This window comes from Atta colombica, unplaced genomic scaffold, assembly GCF_001594045.1.
Source record: "Atta colombica isolate Treedump-2 unplaced genomic scaffold, Acol1.0 scaffold153, whole genome shotgun sequence".
Taxonomy (NCBI): domain Eukaryota; kingdom Metazoa; phylum Arthropoda; class Insecta; order Hymenoptera; family Formicidae; genus Atta; species Atta colombica.
Window position 1 is genome coordinate 1,082,918 of NW_017259243.1, and position 23,421 is coordinate 1,106,338.

Here is a 23,421-nt window from a genome sequence, read left to right on the forward strand (position 1 = left end):
CCAGGAATCTATGGCGCAGAGATATTTTACTAGCCGGGAGGAGGGGAAACTACCTTTATCAAATTCTATAGGGCTGGAACTAATTACTGATGAGAAAGCAAAGTTTTGAAAACATACATTGTATGCGACCTTCTACAATAAGCTATTAGTCATAAATCAGAAGTTAAAAATTGATTGGTCAATTTTTTAGCTTGTGATTTATGATTAAAGGTTTATTGTAGAAGGCCTTTTAAATTTACTTGGTCAGTTTTACCTGCGATGACTATTGTCCATTTCTACATAGATTAACTTTAATCTCAGTTCAACTTATTCTTTTTCTAATCTTTAGAATTAGAAAGAAACAGACGAAGAGTAAGTTGAGCTGAGATAAAGTTAGTTTACATTGGTGGAAACGAGCATATACCTACTTTTGAATTACACAACATTATTTGTTTCTCTTTATAGAATTTTTTAATTGCTTACCTAATTCATTGCCATTCAAGAATTCAGGAAAAATTAAGGGGTGTCTTTCTATACAAATTTTGTAAGAATGACGAAGCATGCTCACCAAGCGCGAACACAATGACAATGTCCGATCGTAAAACGTTTCCAGGAAAAAGTATCTCTACCACAAACCGAAAGGAACGACCGTGATAAGGCCCCATGCGGTTCTCCGTTGAGAAAAACATGCACCCGACTTTAGTAGAATAGCAATGCAAACTTTCCCTAAGTTTTCTGGTGCTGTAAAGTATGCGCTGACATTATGTATCCATGTTTTGACACACACAAGATGAGAAACGTTTGTGTTTAAGTTATATTGTTATTTCCATTGCCTTGTCTTTTCATTGCGAGCGACCTCGTCTTTAATTCAGAGAAAAAAATGAAGAGAAAGAAAAGTTTATTTTTAGAACTCTAATTCTAGATATATATGTGTCAATGTACTTTATACAACAACTCTTTTCGTGCTTAATTGTTTATTGCGATTCATGCCGCATCGCGAGATTGGAATTCTGGCGATAATTGATACGAAAATTGATTCTCGATACACTTCTGCAGTCAGTTTTATTTGTTAATAATTGTAACAATATTCAAGTTAGTTAAATATGATACCTAAGAAACTTTATGAAATAAATTAGTGCTTCGTTGTAGTTCTTACGATTTCGAAATATTTATTATCAATTAGATCTATTTTCGAGATTAATAATCTCCCAGTCACTAAATGTGCGTTACATGCTTTTTTCAAGAAGAATAAGTAGACTATGACTTATACGTTTACACTGCTCGATTTACGCCGAAGTTATAACATTGATGTTACAAAATTAGCCAATCATAGCTATTCTTCTGAAGAACGGAATAACTGAGTGGTTAGTTTCATAATATCTTTGATATAAATCGAGTAATTTTGATATAAATCGAGCTGCATAACGTATCTATAGATATATGTAACGAAATGTATATTTATATTTTATACTTATTTACACTTATTTATATTTATTTATTTAAAAATTAAATTTATAATGGTAAATTATGAGCCAAGTTAAATGCTTATTGCTACACATTTTACATGAAAAATTTGATGAATAGATGGTTTTTTTTAACCTCTATCAAGTTAATGTTAACAAAGACTAATTATTTTGTACGGTACGTAATTCGAACAGCAGTTAAAAATATAAAAGCAGTTATAAATATTAAGTCATTAAATCGCTCGAAAATCTTAATTCGGACATAAGGCCGAACAACAATAGAAAATCAATAATAACTATGTATAAGTTAAATAAAATGTCATGTTTTCATCAATCTGTGCAAAATAAAATTATGTTCATCCTGTAATTAAGTCATGATCAATTATGAGGAGAAATCGGCTCAATCTTAACATTAAAACATATAAAATTTTTTTTTTTGTGTAGACATTTGGCTATAAAAAAAATTTGGCTATTTATTTATCTATTATTAATAGAATTAATGTAAATGATATATTTACGTTAGAAATTATGTATTTTTACATATCGATCTTTCTTTTCTCTTATGTACATATGAAAATACACATACATAAATGTGACTATCAATAGCCAAACAAACAGAAACAGATTTTATAAAATGATCGCAAATACAAATTTTTTTCAACAGTACCAATAAAATTACAATAAAATTTGCTAGCGAAATACGAAGATGACAGATCGAATGCAGAACCCGAGCAAAATCTATCATTTCGTAATTACTAAAATGGAACATATTATTTAAATGATACAAAGTAGCAATCTTGATTTTTGTTAGAACACTAGCTTAATGCGGAAGCAGTGGATACTATAATCCAGGTCTGTCCAATTTGAGCTCCAGAGCTAAAATGTAAAACTATCAATGTAAAAAAATTCAATGTGGATAAAATTTCGGGGACTGTAAAGTTGATACGCATCTAAGCAACGCTTATCAACAGTTTATAGTTCTTAAAATCTTACATTGAATTTTTTTACGTCGATGGCTTTGCGTTTGGCTTGGATGGGTTTGCGTCCGGAGTTCAAATTGGACAGGTCTGTTATAATCTGTCGGAATATTATTCTATTCAAATCCGTTAATAAACTGCTAACGTACTGCAGCTGACTGCTTCCTGGAAATTTCTGACATTCCAGACATTCGTCACAGTGGCGCGACGACAGACTTAAATTAATTGTTTGTTAAAGAGTTGAGATATATCAAGCTAATGGAATGACGAGTTAACGAAGGAAACAAGAAAATCATCGAGGATTTCAGCACGAATGATCGCTCATTATCCTTCCTCTGTACTTATAATAAGGGTCAGCGATTACCGAGCTGATCAACGAGGCGCGCATATTGCGCAACGTCCACGGAAATAAATCTAGGATAGGCTGCTGGGAACGCCGTGGACCGTTGCCTTCTATTTCACCGGTCCGCCTTCTCCTCTCCCCTCCTCCTTTACGTCCGACCGTCCCCCTCGTAACATCTTCCGGCCATTTTCATCGCGCGTCCTCCGAGCGCCGCCATGACGATCGCGTTCGGCAAAGCGACGATCGTGCACCTTTGCGAGAATCAACGCCGGCCGGGCCGATCCGAGAGAGACCTCGGATGACCTCGGATCGACCTGCGACAATTAACGAATCGTAATCCTGCGTCACGCTCGACGAACGTTCGTCCGTCGAGCATCGGTGTCGAGGAAAAAGCGCGTCTATTACGCATCGGACGCCGGGAACGGAACCCGGAGCGTCAAGCGTCATCGCCGAGCTCTCGTAGACCATCCACTCTTCCGCGTTTCATCGCTGGCGCCCTCAGCTGACGCGCGTCTTCGGCTTTCTTCGCATGCGCCATCACGAATGCAACCGGCCTGCAATGCAACTCGTATACGGATTCGGCCGTAACATCGACGTCGAAGTTATTATCTACTCGATACGCGTTGCTCTTTACAAACGACAAGAATAGGACATGCAGTTACACCGTTAGGACAATAATGCTCGTATCCTTTTGTACTCCGCTGCCGTTGTGAGCTTAAAGGCGAGCTTTGAAAATGTCTATCGCTGGCAAAACGACATGCTCCACTTTGTGGATCGGACGCCGGCGTTCCTCGACGCGCGCAGACCCTCCACTCGCTGTGTGTCGTCACCGGGCGACTCAGCTGACGCAAAATGGCCGAACAGCACTGACAGCTGAAGTGGAAAGCTCGGCTCCGCTCTGCGAAAACGCGACGCGGAGCGCAGCCGAGATCGTTTCGGCGCTCGATGCGCGTGCAGGTAATTCCTCGTAGCGAACTCTCACCGAAATATGATGTATTTCACGGAGAATACGACGCAGTATGGTATTGCCGGGATGAGAGAGTGGAGGGGTGGGCGGCATGTTGGTGGGAACATCTCGCGGAGCGAAACTTTGCCCCGCGCAACGGCGATCGGTCGTTCGCGTCGGTTTCGTCACCGGGCTTCTCAGCTGACGGCGAAAAACAACCGTCCGTAGGGCGTGCGTAGCGTCGGCAACAGCTGATCGCCGCCATGACGGATTAAGATTAATAGAACCGTCCATGCAGTTCATCCTCTATCGTTGCCTCGTCCAAACCGGCCCGATGAAGAAAGCGATCGTGAGAGCGTATTCTCGAGAGATACGCGGGCGTGTCAAGTCGGCGTCCGTCGCTTCGCAGAAACACCGGGAACGCCGAGTACGCAAGCCCGAAGTATGGAGTTTGGTGAAGTACGGAGGGACGAGAGAGGGGAAATTGCGCCGGGAGAGAGAAAGAGAGAGAGAGAGTGAGAGAATGAAGAGGGGTGGGGGGGGGGAGAGAAGCGTGGTGAAGTGGAGAGTCTGAGCGAGCAGGCGCTCTTTGCCTAGGCTTCTAAGCCTGCGACTTTTTCCCGTTCGTCTCGTTGTCCGGACGGCGGGCCAATCGGAGTAAGTAGGTCAGCGCGAACGGCCAATCGGCGCTCGAGGCCGGGTCACGTGGGTTTGTTGTTATCTATCAGCTGTTTTTCCCGGACGGCCGGCCGGCGCAGTGAAAGCCGCTTGGCAGTCTGTCCTCAGTCCCTCCCGGTCGCTCAGCTGTGCGTCACATGTCGGGCGCCGCGAGTCCTTCTCCTGTGCGGATCGCTATTAAACGTACGAGTCTAACGATCCGGCTAGGACGCCGTCTACCATCGGACCCCCGTCTAACGTCGGTGCGCGTTAGCCACGTATTATTATGCTGTCAGTCGTGTGCACGCCAACGCATCGCCACGAATCGATCACGAAGTGCCTCGAATATGCGGACGGCGTGACGAACGCGGGCGACGGTGCACGCCGCTTTGTTGATACGCTGAGTTCTGTGTTCAGGCCACGGAGGCCGCCGCGCGCTTAAAGATCCTCGTCGTACAGGGATCACCCTATTGCCCTATTCCCCCTCCCCTGCGACTTTTAAACACACTGCCACCATCGTCGGTGGCAGGTATACAACGGCGTGATTGGTACGTGACGAGGAGCTGCTGGTCGTTACGATGACCTAAAGCGAGACAAAAAGAAAGCGAGCCTTCTTAGGAATTCGCTCGTGCGGCGGCGTGCTCGAGTTCAAAAGGATCATCTTTCGGGAGTGCGCGTCAGTCGTTTACCTCGCGTTTGGAATTTTAAACTTTTAAACGTGTATTCCTGCATGACTTTGTGAATCGCGTTCGCTGTGCACTTCGGCAACCTTCCATCAATTCGTCTCTCTTCGAACACTGTCGAATCGAGAGAGGGAGAGATAGAACGTTTGAAAACGTGTCGCAGGACAGGGACAGTGGAAACGAGTGTGTCGAGTGGACAGGAGCAAGTACGTCAAGGACAGAAGTGTAAAGTGTAAAGTTGGTCGTGTGAATGTTTCGCGTCGCGTTGCGCGTTCAACGAGTGCCTCGCACAACGGGACTCCGCGCTCGAAAACGATCGATGAGAATGATCGAATGATCCTTCGCTACGAAGAAGAAGAAGAAGAAGAAGAAGAAGGAGAGAGAGAGAGAGCGAGAGAGAGAGAGAGAGAGAGAGAAAGAGAGAAAGAGAGAGAGAGAGTGAGGGACAGGAATTGTTCTGATTTGCGCGAAACCGAGTGATATCGCGTCGCCTGGTAGAAGCAACAAATAATGTCGACGGGCAAGAGGCTAGCAAAGCGCAGCATAATCGGCACCAGGGTGTGCGCTCCCGGTCAGGACGGCAAGTACTACAGCGGCGCCATTTGCGCCGTGAAGACGCCGCAGACCGCCGAGTCACCGGGGCAGAAGAGCGTCACGGGCACGAGCAAGACTTTGTATTCCGTACGTTTCGACATCATCGGCGGCAGTCCGCCGAGTCCGAAGGAGTACACCGATCGCGATCTCATCGGACCGGGCTTCGGTTCCGTCACTGGCGCGCGATTGGTACCCGGTCAGAAGGTTTATCTAACGTACAACGGTAGGGAGATTCACGCGGAGGTCACGGAGCATCGCCAGCATCTCGACGAGGTAGACGTGGTCATTGCCCCGAACGGGCAAGAGGTGAGTCCGTCGACAACTTACATTCTGCGTACATGCGTACGTATCTGCGCGCGCGCGTGTGTGTGTGTGTGTGTGTGTGTGTGTGTGCGCACGTGTGACAAGTGGTCAAACTTTATTGGTGTTACTCGCATGAAACTGTATGCCTTTAAATTGATATTCTAAATGCAAATTCAATTAGATTTGCATATATATGTATATATATAATACATACCTTCTGAAACTTTTGGAGTGAATCTTATTTTGAAGATTGAGAATTGAGCCAATGTTTTTTAAGACTGACTCAATTTTGACTCTTTAGAATGTGAAATTCTACTTGAAAAAATTTAGAGACTACACATGTGTACCGAATCAATGATGAAATAAATATTGTTCACGAGATCATTTCGTTATCGTAGATGTATCATAAATTGAGTGTTGAAAGACTTCACGGTATGTGCCAAAGATTTATAGACATCTTGAGAGACAGTGAAATCGTATGAGCGCCAATTTTCTCGATGAAAAATACTGGTTTTCTCTTAGTTATGCTAACTTCAATCCACATGACACGCGACGTTCTTAAAAACCATAATTCTTATTACGTGGACGTAATAAGAATAGACTGCGCATTTCTATGAAGTTGTCTCTATTTGAAAAGAGTGAAGTAACTTGATTTATATCGTTTTCTTTCTTTCTAAAATAGTTAAACTGAAAGACGCTTCAATTTTTAATGAAGCACAGGGATTGTGTATCCTGATACAATTGTGTATCCTGAAACGAGATTACAAAAATGAACAAGTTTATTAGGTATTGACCAATGAAGTCATAATGACCATGAAGTCATAAGTATTCTATAAGATTTTCAAAACTGGTTTCAGAGAAAAGTCAGGAAATTTGACAAGATTTCTTGGAAAATTAAAATTCTTGGCTTTAAAGAAGTTATATACGTCACACCTATAATTTTCAATATTATCAACTTAACAATTAAAAATGCAAGCAACATTAATATAATTTACATTGCTATGTAAATCTCTCAACAAAATATTAAACAATTTCCAAACCACGATAATTCACCACGAAAATATAAAAAATTTCAAAAAATTGTTGAAAAAAAATTAGGTAAAATTTTGTCTAGAAATTAGGAAAAAAGTTATAGAATTTTAGGATAAGGGTTGTGTAATAACTGTGATTCTAATAAATTTTGCTTACTTTTATAATTTTCACTTCATTTCAAGATGTACAATCGATCTCCAAATGCAAAGTTCAAGAAATATTCAGAGTCTATATATCTATTACGTCTATGTTAAAAATTGAAAGCTGCGTAGTTCGAGCGTCGATGAGAGAATCGAAAGTCGCGGATAATACAAAACAAACTTGGCGATAATAAAACAACGTTTTCATTCGCCGGGAAAGCACTAATTCGAAAGTAAAAGCCTCGCGACTTCGCGCGACTTCACGCGGCGTCTCACGGCGTCGGTTATAGACATCGCGTCGACGTGATTTGGGTATTCTTGGCGCGTAGCGGGTTAACGATCCTTAAGAAGATTAACGAATCGAAGGCGTAATATCGGGCGTACTCGTGCAGCGCGTACGAGATATGGCGTCATATCCCGGGACTCTCGCTAGCATGAAAGACGCAGACACAACGCGCTTGCGCGCACGCTAACCGCCTGTAAATCGCACGACGCCCGGCTTCTCCGGAGTGAAGTTGTATACACGCTCGTTCAACAGATTCGAGTCACAGAATCCGAGCGCAATCTAATTTCGTTAGGTGATACAGTTCCCGCCGACGAATGTTTCGACATCGACAATTTATGCCCATTTCTACCAATGTAGATTAACTTCAATCATCTCGGCTCAATTTGCTCTTTATCTTTTTCTAATTCTTAGAGCTAGAGATAAAGAGTTAGTTAGATCTACTCTTTAAAATCTTTCGAGTAGAATCTAATTTTAAAGAGTGACAAAGAGTGACAATTGTGACAGGATGAAGGAGTGGCTCGATTGTCAAGTTTTGAGATTGAAATTTCAGTCTTTAGAATTAGGTTTCACTTCAAAGATTTTAAAAAGTAGAAATCCTATAACAGAAATCCTATAACAGAGTCTGGTCACAAGATGATAGAAATTTTTTTATTGACCCGTCATTTTTGTCAACTTCAATAAATTAGAATGAATAAGATAATATAAAAATTCAAATGAGATAGCATATATAAAAAGAAGTATATATATATATATATATATATATATACTCTTCTTTTTCCATTTTATTTTGTGACAAAATTTCTCGTGGCCAGATTTTGTTATAGGATCTGTAGTTTAAACAGGATTAGAAGTAAACTGCATTGATAAAAGCGAGCATTTAGACGTGCCGATCTGAAGGCACCGCTTTAAAGACGCTCAGAAATCTGATCGAATCCGTACGCGCGGTATATAAAAGCGCTTTATATCCCAGCGAACGCGACATCCTAAGCGACGATGCTGGATAAAGATACGCGGGCTATTAAAAAGAAAGAAGAATCGTGAAACACGTCGCGACCAACGAGAACGCCGATGCGCGCGTGTGTCGTTAATCAGAAAATTTAATTTTCGTGACCCCGTTCCTAAAGTGGACGATCGAGTGGCTTGCCCCATTTACGCGGTGCGCATGAGCACGATCTTTCTTCTCTCTCTTTCTCTCCTTCTCCCCTCCCCCCCCCTCTCTCTCTTTCTCTCTCTTACCCTTTGCGCTGACGAGATAGATGACGGTACGAAGGGAGGGAAAAGCTTCACCTCGTCACGCGTTGCATCCCAATTCGAGCGCGCGTTGGTAGAACGCCGGCTCCGTCACCGGAGAATCCAACCACCGCCACCTTTAACCCTGTTTCGCCTTCCACCTTCGGAAAGTCTCGCCTCCCGCGATAGAAAATTCAGGAAGGTGACAACGCCGAGCAAGTTCTACTCGATATTTGAAAGTTTATATTTCTCGAAAAATGATTAATGGTAGAAAGTGACAAATAATTTGATAATCCAAATTGTATTTTAATGTATTTATCGCCTCATAGTCTTTTTTTTTTAATCATCATTTATCATTTTTGTTTGCAAATCTTGTTTAAATTGACAAAAATAATGCCAATGGCATCAAAATTTTGATAAGTATAAATTCTTGAAATATGAATAATTTGTTTCTCTCTTTTTTAAACAAAGATGTAGCTATTTTTAAATGCAGTAACTGTTTAACTTTTTTTTAGTTTTATTAAAGTTAATAAAAATACAGAGATTATTAAAATCTCCCTTTAATTTAAAGTGCGTTATATTGTAGAAGTTAATGACGAAATTATTTTATGAAATTAATATAATAGTGATAATACAATTGATTGGATAATATAAAATGAATCGATATAATGAATAGAAATTTTTTAGAACAATATACTACATGTCGCGTCATCAATATCCGATGTTGCCGTGTCAAATACAGTGAATTTATGAAGAGGGGCCAAGAAATGTCTCGCCACAGACTTGAGACGGTAAAATTGAAAGTCGATAAGCGGACGGGTTAACGAGTGGGTTAACAGAGGGAAATGCTTCTCGTGTCGTTGACGTCACACGATGTCGTATACGATGCGCGATCCGTCAATTTTCTCGCCGGAGCCGACTCGAATTACGCGGTGCCATTCTATCGCGTCCATTTTTGCACACTCACGAAATTGCAGTGCAAATATATACCGCGCTATAAATGTCGCTTAACACAAGAAGAACAAATTATTAAAGAACAAAAATTTTCAACAATTAATATAATTATTTTACACTATTTACTTGTGCAATAGTATATTCTTTACTAACATGCAGTAATAATTTATTATTTCATAAATAATATTTACCATAAATTCGATGATTTCTGATAATAAATTAGCGATAATAATTTTTTAATAAAATCGATATGATATTAGCGACGTTTAACGAAGAAAACTCAGTAATAATTCATAGATTAACATAATTCTCTTCTTAATCCCCGTTTACAAAATAATATTCGTCAATCTTTAACAACATCCAAAGTTTATACGCTCATCAGTTGGAATTTCCCAAGATTGGAGAGGGAGGAATAGGATTTATTTTTTAGATACAATACGTATACATACGCTGAAAAAAAATAGTCAATTTTAATAAATATTTAATTGAATACTGCCAACTAAATATTTATTAAATATAAAGATATATTTATTTGATACAAGAAATGTTAATTTGATTTAATCAATCAATTTTTTTTATTGAACAAAATATTTACTTACTATAAATAAATGTTTAGTTGGCAGTATTGAACTAAATATTTATTAAAATTAACTATATTTTTTTCTCAGTGTACAAATATGCCATTACACTCGGTGAAGCATGTCGGAAGAATACACATAGTGTATTCCTCGCGATACCGCTACGTGGGCGCGGTAAGACTCATAATGAGAGGCACTGCGACTGGCGTGAGCGAGCGTGCATGCGAGCGTGCGTGAGCGTGAGTGCGAGCGTGCGTTCGTGCGAGCGCGGTTCTATTGCGCGCGCGAAGCGGATACGGTAGTACTCGCCGGTGCACCGGCTACCGGGGTGACCCCACGTGGAACGCATTAACGCAATATCTCTGTACCTCCGTTAGGCAGCTCAGGCGTGACCAGCGCGCGGCGGCTCGGCTCCATTTCGCAGAAACCGCGGTTGCGCCGTGGAAAAACGAACCGGATCCGCGCAGTATGCCGCGCGCGCGTCCGGTCTCTCGCGACTCTTATTGTATCTCCCCCCCCCCCTCTCTCTCTTCCGTTCCACCCTCCCCGTCCATCCGATTGTAGATGCGGTGCTGCTTCGACGATCGCTCGACCGACCGTTAGCGCGTCTATGATTTACGATCGAATTCCTGCGACAAATGCGTGATATTTTGTGCGTAGTATAACATTGCGTGGAGGCCGCTTATTATCGGTATCCGGCTGTGATTTTTGTACCGAACGCGAGGCATCGTATATCGTGAATTTTTTTTTTCTCCTCTTCTTCTTTTTCTTTCCTTTTTCTCCTTTGCGAAATCTCACGATCTTTCGAATCGTATTTCCGTTACATGCACGAGTGTAAACGCACGATTGCTGCGTGAACCAATTTCCCGGGGAATCGTGAGAGGTTTTAATGCCCCGGCTGCGTCGACGCCTATAACTCTAATCGCGAGGCGCCGTGATTAATGGCCCGATAGAAATACCGAAGGCGTAGTAACAATCTTTCAAACAATTCGTAGGCATTTTGTTTACGCATAATAGGCGGAATCTATCGCAGATACGCACGTGGATTTTTAACGACGCCGAAGGTCGTCTTAATTGTGAATAAGTAAATAATGAATACTATTTGCTTGATAATGTAAATACGTGTAATGTAGGCGGTAATTTTCGAAGGTTCTTTACATTTCTATAGTTGTATCTTCTTGCATGCATACTCCGGCAATAACTTTATTTGAGATGCAGATGCAGATTATTTTCGTCCGCATTCACTCATGTACGACGAAATGTTAATTCACGATTAACCTTTAACTGGTCGCATCAACCAGGTTACATAGGTATGAACTTTCGAAATGTCGCACAATTTCATAAATTATCACTTCTTTATTGAGCCCATTTTTAACATAAATGATTGTCACGGTAACATTTAAACTTCGGTTTATCGAAGTATAAAACGCAATTTTTGTTATTAATATGAAGGAGACGCAAACAAGGAAATAAAATATTTACCGAATACAGATGTATGTCAGATTAATGACATAAAAGCAGCTGAGCTAAAGATTAATGACGTAAATGATTGAGGCTACATATATTTTTGACGCATATTAAACCGTAGAACTGCGAAGAAAATCATCATTTCGCGATGCTGTTGAAATTTAAGTAGATATAGAAGTGTAGAAATTCAATAGCACGTTTTAATTATTAAAACGCCTATTTCTAAAACGTGATGTATCAGTAGAGGCACGAATTGCAAAATGCGTCGGTATCAAATAGTTAGCTTGACATCTTAGGAATGACTAACAGCTAGCGTGTTTCTGTGCCAAAAGATCTTGATGACAATCTTGAGTCTTTTGATCACTCGTCACGTTTCCACCAGGCAGGTGTGCAAATCTCCATTCGTAGTTGACTGTTAATCGTAGTTTTTGCAAAGTTGAGCTATATAAATATATACACACGGAACGTCATCGTCGACGCCAATGGATGATCGCGCGCGGACGGACGGAGTTGAGCACCTCTGATCCGCGCATTTCATTGCGACGGAAGGTGGCGGAACTCTGGGGCTTCGATGGTGGGAAGTACTTTTTGCGTAGACAAACATACACAACCTTTTTAAATTTCTGCATTAAATTTACATCTCAAATAATTTCGGAGATATAAATTGAATTTATATAAATAAGCATGCGGAAATTTCTTACCAATAAAATCTTTATCGTTTTTTCATTGATAAATAAACGGAGTAAAAGCTAAAGATAATTGAATCAAGCAAAAGACTGAAAGAATATTAATTATAAACCTTTATGCTTGGAGAACAGTATTAATCTAATGAAAATACTAATCTTTCGGATTTAAATGTATTTAATACTTTTTATATTTCTCAATTTTCTGAATATTATCAGAGTAGAAAAAAAAGTATTAGAGAAAAGCCCGCTATTATGAGATAGGCGCCTAATTTGAGATAGCAGTCTTTCTGCTAAACTAATAAACGCTATCTATTGGTTCCATCAATTATTTATTTATTGCTCTTGGATTGAAAACTATTTAGTAGAAAATTCATTATTAGATCATGCCTGTGGTCATTGTAAAACAAGATTTCAGAATTTGGATGTCTTCAAATTTCATTGAGATGAGCCTTTTAACCTTGTTTATTATTTAATAAATAAATACTTGGCTTTAAATTCTTCATGTAGTGATAGAGATCGTACTAATAAAAAAATACGGGATATGTTAAATTGTTTAATTGCAGAAGTTAGATTTGATGATCGTAAAACCATAAAGCGTGGAAATCGTAATATGAGATAACTAGGATATTTCTAATATGAAATAACCCATAATTCTCATGTGAAAATCATTGCTAAAGTATAAATGTTATTGTACAATAATAAAAAAGACAATCGGAATGAACGTCGAGTACTTATTTCTGCGATGCTTGATTTCAACTATCTGAAAACGAGTTCTGGTTACAATCTATCGTATACTTACTTTTCGCACACGCTGTGTTTGTTTGTATTTTAGAAACATTAAATAAAGTTTTTTAATACTGATATACCTTACGTTTTACTATCGATTTCTCGGGGCATCTCATGTTAGGAGCACAATTTTTTTGCGATTTGCTCACTTTTTACATTTCTTTAATTTTCAAAAAAAAAAATGGAATTTAAATTAAATTTTATATAACGTTATCTTAAAGCTTATTAAATTTCCTTCTATTATTTTTTTAAATTTTGCCTATAGACTTTTAGCATTTACTCAAAATGAACTCGGTATCTCATAATAGGGGCTTTTCCTTCAAAGGTTTTTTTTCTATAAAATTTACAAAATATCCGATATAAATCTGGATTCTCCGATCTTTCACGCGGCATTAATATTTTCATGTAAGACGCAACGATCTGCAAAATGGTGCCAATCGAGAGAGAGAGAGCCTTAGGGTGCTTTCTAGCAAGAGACACAGATGACAGTGTAAAGCAGTGAATCATTACATCCTTGTTTGCCACTGTAAAACTCACTTTACACGGTCTATAAATTCGCGACCAAATGCAAGATAAAATTCTACTTATCATTTTATGTATCTATTTATACTTTTTTCTAAATATAATATATTCTGATATATATTTTGTAAAAAAAATATATATCTCTGAATTTTACTTCTTCAAATGTTTTCTATGTTACATGACATGCAAAACCATAAATAGAATTCTATTCCGAATTTGATCGCGAATTATAGATTGTCTAAAGTGGGCTTAAACAAGAATGAAATGATTACTGTGTCACACGGTGTCTTTTGCTGGAAAGTACTATTAATTCTTTTGTAGTTTCTCGGCGATAAAAAAAACGGATGCGGCTGAGCATGTCGCTACTCATGCATTTCACTGCGACAACGGAGATGATGGCGGAACCTTTGCGGCGCGCGGAACGCTACGCGGTGGGAGTGCGTTGGTTTCACGGAAAGTCGTAAGTGCGTCGAGCGGTCGATCGACTGACCGGCCGGCTTGCCAGCCGGCCGGCCGGCTGGTCGGCCGGTACTATCTAGGGACGCACTACGGAAATATCCGCCACGCATTCGAAATAATGGCCGCGTTTAACGGTGTCACTGGTCACCGGCACGGCACGGCACGGCACAGCACATAGTGCTGAGTGCAGTGCGGCGGGCGTGAGCCGATTGAGTAAGAGATCATGCGCGCGCGCGCGCGAGTGAGTCCATACACACATTTCTCATGCGTGCGATCCAAAGATAGACATCGCGGCACCAGCCGGCCGGCTGGCCGCCGCGCCGCGACCGAACCTGCGACTGGCCTCAATTACAATATATCCGCGCGCACGTCTACAATGATGCGAGACGTAAACAACGTTCTGGAGAATGCATTGCGGACTTTGCGTCCGCCGGCGTGGCGTATAGATTATGACCTGGCGAATCTTGTATGCGTAAGATTGAGACATCGATACGCAACTCGGTGATAACTTGAATAATGTATTGCTTTATTAGTACATGACATTGCACTTTCTCAGCACAACTCGAGGAATGATTTACGAAATCGCGAGAACTCGGTGTTTTACTTTTAAAAGACTCGATGATTATTGAAAATGACACATCTCACGATTTTTATAATCTGCTTGATTTATAACGTCTAATAACGCACCGTAGGTCGGTTAACCTCGAAAGCACTCGCATCTGGTACTTCGTTCCGTCATTGACCCAATATTTGATATAGAAACTACACACATGGAATACAGTATATATACACTGTAGAAATTGCCACTCACACAAATATACGAGAGCATTACTAGCAATTGGACAGTATTACCGTGCATTATTAGTGGGAATTACTGACGATATCCGAACATCACGGAATTAGCGTACAAATATTTGATCGACCCCGCGTCTTTGCCTTAGCACCACGCATCTGGCATTCACGGACGTGCGTGACGTTTCTCCGTCGCGGATGTTTCTCTCTCGTAAACCACCGCAATCGGACCGCATTATCTGCGCCGCGCCGGGCTAACGCTTCCGGCAAATAACACCGTCTTATCTCTCTGCCAGAGTGCGGCTCCCGGTTTTAATATCTCCTTGCTTTTCGCCGTGGCCTCGCTTATCCGCGGAAGCCGCCGACTTGTTCGATTTGTCGTCGCGTTCATTCGTGGTCCACGTCCGTTCAACAGCTGCCACAAGATGATATCCAACGTATAATTCATCGCTCCAGTTACTCTCGCCGCCGACGGCAGGTGGCCAATCTCTCTCTCTCTCTCTCTCTCTCTCTCTCTCTCAGATTCTAATTTTCTCTCTTGTCAAGGTTATCTCGAAGTTGGAAGTGGAAAATCCATCACGAAGGCTTTACCTTCGACTACGAGGATCGTCATTTCACATCACGGATGAGAAGGTTTTCACAGAAGGTCGGGCGAACGAATGTCCGGTTTAGATTACGAGACTGCTCGGTTAGCTTATAAGGAAGGCATATTCTTATTCGTCGATCGGAGAAAGTTTGCTCTCGGTCATATATGATATCTTTAATAAATTATCAATACTTCTCGGGCATTGACATACTTCTCGCTGAGCGCGGAAATGTGCAATGAATTCATAAAAACGTATACGATTGATGTGTATATTTTATTAGAAGGCGCATTATATCTTTGATTTTATTAGAATAGAATAGAATAGATTTACCGGATCAAAATTGTAATCATATTGGATGTATTATATTCTTTTATTAAAATAGTACTATTCTTGATTTTTTATTAAAATAAAATAGATTTTTACTGGAAATTGCAATTATATTGGGCGAGCAAAAATTCAAATCGAGCAGGTTTAACGCCAAGTGTACGGTAAGAATGCGACGGCATCCGTGATGATTCGAGAGATTTCTCGGAGCTGTGCTGAATTATGTCATACGTGCTCGCATCACTTAGTTGGTAAATAGGTTACGCAAGATGGATCGCGGATATCTACTCGGTACGCTATTAACTAAGCCGGCATCGCCAGCCTGTGTACATGCGTTGTTTGCGACTAGTCTAAGCATATGATAAACAGATACGAGAGAGAAGTCTCTCTTCACGAATGCACTGGAATTGCCCACGTTGTTGTATATGTAGGTGCGTTGCATACGCATGCCTTGGCATTTGCAGATCAGCTTTCTGAGTGGTTACTAAGCGTCTCAGATGTAAAATTTGAATTGTGAGGTAAGAGTTCATTTCCCTTCTTTGCTTGAATATAGAATAACTCGTTGATTTACTCACCTTTCAATTTTATATTTGAGACACGACATATGCCATGTCAAGCGCTGTCAATTATTACATTCGGCGTTACCTACTTTGCTATAAATATCTCGACACGATGCGCTCTTTCCGAAAAGAACTCCGCGTCTGGTAAATGTTACGACGTTTATGACATCTAATGCAACTCTGATGTTCTTCGACCCGCGTTCTGTTATTCGCGCCGGCCATGCGTGTAAAGCCGCGCCCGCGATTTCTTTCTTTCTTTCTTTTTGTTGATATAATTTAGTTGCTGTAAATTAAACAGACTAAAAAGTTAATGAGACTTAGACGCTAGGTTTATCGCGAATTAATAATTTCTAAAATTCTTTTTTTTATTTTTTCTCGTTATTACGGTGCGAAGGATTTCTTATGACATACCTGGCGATTATTTCGCAGTACTCAAGTCTTGTTGAGATTAACCCACGAACAATTGTTAAAATGTTTGCTCATAAAGATGATACGTCTTTTTTCATTTATTTATCAAACTATAGAAATGATCTATAATCAGTTTCAGCTATTTTCACTCTTCGTTCATCATATATTATGTATATGTACTTGTACATTACAAAAAGTTTTAATAAATATTTGCTTGAATAGTTCTAAGTAAATATTTGCTAAATGTAAACATATGTTTATTTGATGCAAAAACCATTAATTTGATTTAATTCTCATTTTTTAATTAAGTAAATATTTATTTACTATTAAGTACTATTCAGAGAAATATGTATTGAGATTTAGTAAATTTTTTCAATGTAGGTATACAATATTTAAAGCCATAGTTATTAATTTGTGAAGTGAGTAAATAAATTAGCTCTTTAGCAAAACTTCTTGTAATATAAAATAAGCAAGTTTGTTTGGTTGATTGTGATAAATTGTTATACTAGTATCTTATTTACATTTAACGTTTTAATTTAAAGCAGAGGTCTTCTTTTTTAACGTGATCATGTTCACGGGTTAACGATCGCTTCAAAGAGAAACATCCCGAGAACTCGAGTGGCCGCAACGAGGGCCTTAAATGCCGTTCTGTCGCCGTTAAAAAGACCCCTCCCCGTTGCAGCCAACATAAGTTTATGACGTAAGCGGAAATTCATCCAGTCGAGACCGAGCGAACGTCACCGATATTCCCGGAGAGATTTAAACGATTCGCCGTAATTCATCCGCGATATGGATTCCGTAGTGCGTCGAGTATCGCGGCTAAGTATCAAAATCTGTTTATTCCAGTGCGAAGAAGCGTTTTTTTTTTAACCAAAAGACTAAGTAAGATAAGACGGGGTGACATAATGGTGCTTGCAGCCGCTGCGAGGTGGTGGTTCACCTTTCTCTCGGCGAGCTGACCCGCGAGCTCGAATTCGAGTTTGGAAACAACATGGCTGGCTGATCGTGCCGGCCGGCTTGGTTAATCGCTCGTAAACTCGATCGTAGGATACTGGCAATGCACAACACCGCCTTCTCTCCTCGACTTGCTGTCTTGCTGCCGACCGGCCAGCCGGCCGGCCGGCCTGTCTCAAGTCTTTCTCTTCCCCTTTCTCGTCGCGGACACCACTGCACCGCCAACGTCGTCGTTGATGTCTGTGTGTTGCAATCGTTAGCACATACCCGAGCGTAATCACCTTGGAACGGCTTCGTTGACGGTCGCGGCGGTACAATGCATATATGCAGCACGCGTTTGCAAAATTCGTCGCGACGTTGAAATGTATTCAACGTGGCGGCCCCTCTCAAATGGGTTGCACATCGCTGCGGTCGCGAAGAAGTCAGCGAGCTGGAATTGCGAAATGGAACGTGCGCGTGACGGTATGCCTCCCCCCGGCGTCGTCGTCGCCATTCTGGAATTTCATCGGACGAAATAATCGCTGCTGACTCGCCCACGCGTGGCGGAATAAGTGCACGCTCGTATCGAAACGTGTTATGACTGCTCATTGCTCGCGAGCGAAAACTTCATCAACCGCGGTGGCGAAAGTTCTTTAGCTCACTTAATCCGGACCGCGACGCTTTCCTGAAATCATTGACTGATCCAGAAATTTGTCGAGGGGAAGATCATTAACGGAAGACATTTTTAAGACATTTATAAATATGAAAAGATACACTATTAAATTATTATTTCAATTATTACATTGAAAAAGTACTATTTAAATGTGTAATTCATAAAATGTTATATTTAAAGTTATATCAACACAAAAAATAATATAATGGAATTTATATTTTTTTATAGGAGTTTCTTAAAATTAAAAAATGTTTTTGGAATATCAAAATTGTGATTAACTATTTTAGAAATATACAATATATAGCAATTTGCTATAAATTAAAAAAATATATATTCTCTTCCCGTGAATGATTCGCGAGTGTCCGAAATATTATAATTCCACGTAATTGTAATAATTTAAGAAATTTCTTATGTAATTAAACATAAGACAATTGGATTCTTACATTTCCAGATTGAATCTGAAACGATAAGTGATAAAACACTTGGCGTCATGTAAAGTATGATCATAAACGTTCGGTAACAGCTACGATATGGTTTAGATATCGATTGTAGGAAATGGAGCGTTATGGCGTATCTAAACTCTTTTATTAGTACTTATGTTTGATTGAAAACAAAATTACTTTTCAGTACTCATAAAGTCTCATAAAAACAAATTGTGAGAATAAAAATGTGTGAAATTTATTTAATATATTTATTTAATATGTTTTATTTAACATTTATAATTATTATGTGTATAATATAAAAAGTAAAAAGAATATATCATTACGTATAAATTATCATATTGATTAATTTGTGAGATAAAGCGAACTATTCAGTTCGACAGCGCAATTATAAAATAAATTTTCTTAAAAAATTTTTATAAAATAAACTCATCGTATCATAAAACATTGTAATGTAAAGATCTTAAAAAAAAAAGCAAGAATTAGAACATTCCAAACTTTATGCACTGAGCAAAACGTTTAATTGAAAATGGACGAACCAGAAAATTCTGGTTTTTTTTTTTTATTAACTAGAATTCCAGTATAAATTTAACTAGCGGATTTAACGCGGAAAATTCTAATTCGTTCATTTTCAATTGAAATTTTAATTAATTCAACCAAACATTTTTCTCAGTGTGATATTAACGATAATAATTTGTCGTGACCTTATCGTGCTTATTTGAGGAATTTGTATTATTGGTGTCCGAAGGGAGTCGCATTCCTAACGTTTTAAGAAAACTCACGTATGACAAGATCTTCACGCAATGTCGAGATACTAAAGATGATGTTTTACTTTACATCGAGCCAATGTAAATCTTATCTTTAATGTTTTTAGATTTATGTCTGCCTTCACACACAATGAACTCAGCTGATCGTGCCCTGAAAGGCATGAACGTTTCGCGCGCCTCCCCACCCGGCGATAACTCGCTCGTAAACGAAGCCTCGGTGACGTAACGATACAGTACGCGTCGTAAATTATGATCGATAATGTAACCTTGTGCGTGCGGAGGTAACGCATGGACACACGGAAAGGGAAGCTAAGAGGGAGGGAGATGAACGATGTTTCTCGTGTGGCTTCCGCAGAGCTCACCGTCGATCTCTCGCGATCATTATTATTCCTTCCACTTAGCCGACAAGGAAATCATCTTGCTGTACAACTTTTAACCATGTACGTTTTTTTTTCATCTCCGATCAGATTACGATTAGCAAAAAGCTAATCGAGATGCATGCAACGAGGTAAGCACCGTAAAGTGCGAAATTAATTGTTGTCTGCTTTCGCTTCTCTCCTTTTTTTTTCTTGTTTTTCTACCGTGCGATAAGTCGCATTTGAGTACACAGAAACGATTTTGTCGCTGATGCATATCGTAGATGAAGGAAATAAGCAACGCGCGATGTCTACTTCATCGTCGTCGTCGTCGTCGTCGTCGTCGTCGTCTGCAAATTATACGATTGATCGCTCAAGGGTAACACTTATCGATTTTCCGAGTGCTGGTTTTCATTCCGGTCGACAAGCATGGCGGATCATAGTTTTCAGTACTTTAGAGCGTCTATCTTTGATACTCGCATGCGCGATAGATTTTATGGGAATATAGATTTCCTCTGAGAGAATTCGTCACGCGTGCGATGAAGCACGCGGGTAAGTCTCGGGCGCGACGTGCTTTAGGTACAGAAAAATGATTTTCGCGACACTGCCATTCATGTTGTCCCGCCGGATGTCGGGAGAAAATAAAACGTTGCATAAAACTTTGCCGACAACTCCGTTCGACATTTCCGCGACGCGACGTCGGTAATGGACGCGCCGCGTTACGCCGCATGGAGCACGAGGACGTGAGGAAAAGTGGCGCGTACTCGCTACATCGAGGAGAGAAAAGCGAGGTCGGGCCTTTCTCAGAAAAGTGGGTCGAGAGGTATCCGATTGTACACAACGCGCCGCGCCGCGTCGCGCGCATTCCGACCATCCGCTGAGGGACACTCATGGGAGAGGCGTCGTTGACGTTGCGGCGTCCTTGTCTAAAAACATGCGTGTGTAGTTAGACTGCTTTCACACGTCACGGTTTTTCGTCACGCCAATGCTGATAAATTGTACATGAAGAATTTAACCTTTTCGATGACGGCGACATGTTGCGTTGTGTCGAAACGCCGCGCGCCTGCAATTGGCCGAGGCCTCGATCCGCTAATGTGTCAAGAACAGCTGACAGAACGTGGTTAACGTCAGATTTCACGCTGTCATGTACGGCATAGGGGGGTATATCCTAGACCTAGTGAGCCTTTTGTGTAAAGAAAAAAAAGACTATTTTTAGATCAATCATAATATGCTTATATATTAGGTGTAATTATAAGAAGGTGTAATAAAAAGAAATCCATTATTTTTCCATTCAATTTCATGCAAAAATAATGGATTTCTTTTTACTACACCTAATATAAACAAAAATATTATAATGTTATTTTAAAGATTTTTATCTTGATTTGATTAAATTTATGTTAATGAATATTATTTTGCACTTAATTCAGGATTTGCTCAATCACAAATCTTACGTCAATATAGATTCAAATCAAGGCTAAAATCTTTCATGCAAAATTACAATTTTTGATTATGTGTGAGCATTATGGTTGATTTCTTAATATTTTTTTTTATGCATACAGCCTTTTTGCACATTTTAGAGTAGAACGTTTCTACGACGAAAATCTTGATGAGATTGTTGCTTTATAAGCCTTTAATTTTTAACATTAGATATTTTTAATTAATCTAATATGTAACTAATTCTTAAATTGAATTGATCCTCGAAATAAATTGATTAATATTGAATTAAAATCAAATAAAGAATAAAACTGGACGGTATTCATAGTCAATCTTATTTTAAGACCATCTCAATAATATTTTAAGATGCTAATACAGTTCTCTGATTAGTTCATAACATTTTAAAACTGTACTTAAGACGCTCTTAAATATTAGAACTGACTATAAATACCAGCTTTTATTACCGATTGTTTATACACTGAAAAAATGTTCTGATTAAATCAACAAAATATTTTGATGAGAATAAATAGAATTCTATTTATCATAACCAGAAATCCTGTTTGACTTCACCAAAATGCTGTTTTTATTGGATTTTGTTCGTTTAATCAGAACATTTTTCTCAATGTGTATTTTCGTTCGAAAAAGATCAACTCCAACGAAATAAAAAAACTAAAATATTATTTTTCCTTTAAACGTGGATAATACGTAAAAGAAATTGGAATGTCATAAATAAATTATACGAGAAATTATATAAATTGGATTGCTTGAGGCCAACAATTGCGAATTTCCGCGGCGAAGAATCGCGACGTGCGAAAGAGTCTTTAGCTCGCGTTGTTAGCGTGCTGTCAACAATCATGAGGAAAAACAAGGAGCGAGATTTCACTGCTGCCTCACACGAATCCCGGTTTCTCCGACATCGTTGTCGTCGTCGTTCTTATCGGTTTCGTTCTGGTTCTAAACTCGGGCCGGATTTATTTTATTAACCATGAGTGTTCGTGTCTCAGCGATGTAGGACGAACGAGCGAGCGACTGTCGGCCTTCCGCATTTCATCGATTAAGTGATTTTATGTGGATGCGCAGCATCGCGAGGAGATTGTAGGCCGAGAAAATAGAAGAATAGTTCGAGATTCACGCGGCGAGGGATCACGTTTGCATGCGGTATTTTCTTCTTATTATCTGACGCTTATTGCGCATCGGCGATTTGACCGAGTTCTGTGCACACAGAAAAATATACTTTTATTGCTTAAGAAAAGATTACTCAATTTACTTTCTTCTTTTAAGTAACGGTTATCTTTAACAAAGAATATTTTCTTCATAATAATCTTAAAATATACTTATTATACAATTTTATAAGATTTATTATTATATACTGAAGACAAGAATTTATTTTCATAAGATATTATAAAATTGATCAAAGAGGCAATTTTTATATGTAATGAGCAAATTGTATTTATTTTAATTTAATAATCTTAATTGCAGTATTAAATATATTAATATTCAGAATATAATTTGATTAAATTTGATGCTTGTGATGAACTTATGATAAATTTGCGGATAGATGAGCTTTGAGAATCTACTTGAAAGTAATTATTACTGCATGTAGTATATGTTTTTTTTGTATGCGAGCATGTACTGAGAGTTGTTTGCCTCACGGAAGGAGACGCAATTCTCTCAGCTGTCCGTGTGCTGAAGCGTGAACGCCACGACTTATTATTGTCATTCTTATTGGAATTGAATGGGCAACTTACCGGCACTGGTATAGGTCTATTATGCGATCGGGATAAAACGCACAAACCAAAATCGCGTAAAAATCTGGATATGTAGATCTTCTGGCAGCCGTTTATGTGCTTTGTCGTCGCGCATAGCAACGACGGTTACTAAAGAAACGAGGTGAAAACTACCATTTTCATGGTGTTATATCACATACGCGAGTCATGCATTGACGTTGATCACGAAATATTGCTTTAGCTACAGTACAGTAAAAAAAAAAGAAGAAAAGCGAACACGGTAGTTTCAGAACGTTTTGGATGTATATATGTATATATATATATATATATATATA

At 39.4% G+C, this 23,421-nt stretch overlaps 1 protein-coding gene across 1 annotated transcript in view; it reads left to right on the forward strand.

The window, feature by feature from the left end:
- The first annotated feature begins 4,033 nt into the window (after positions 1–4,033).
- Positions 4,034–23,421, forward strand: part of LOC108685530 (zinc finger protein 704) — a 93,805-nt gene continuing 74,417 nt past the window's right edge. Inside the window, exon 1 of the mRNA XM_018190369.1 lies at positions 4,034–5,948. Coding sequence (XP_018045858.1) covers positions 5,559–5,948 — 390 coding nt within the window. The 5' untranslated portion in view covers positions 4,034–5,558. The remainder of the gene's footprint in view (positions 5,949–23,421) is intronic.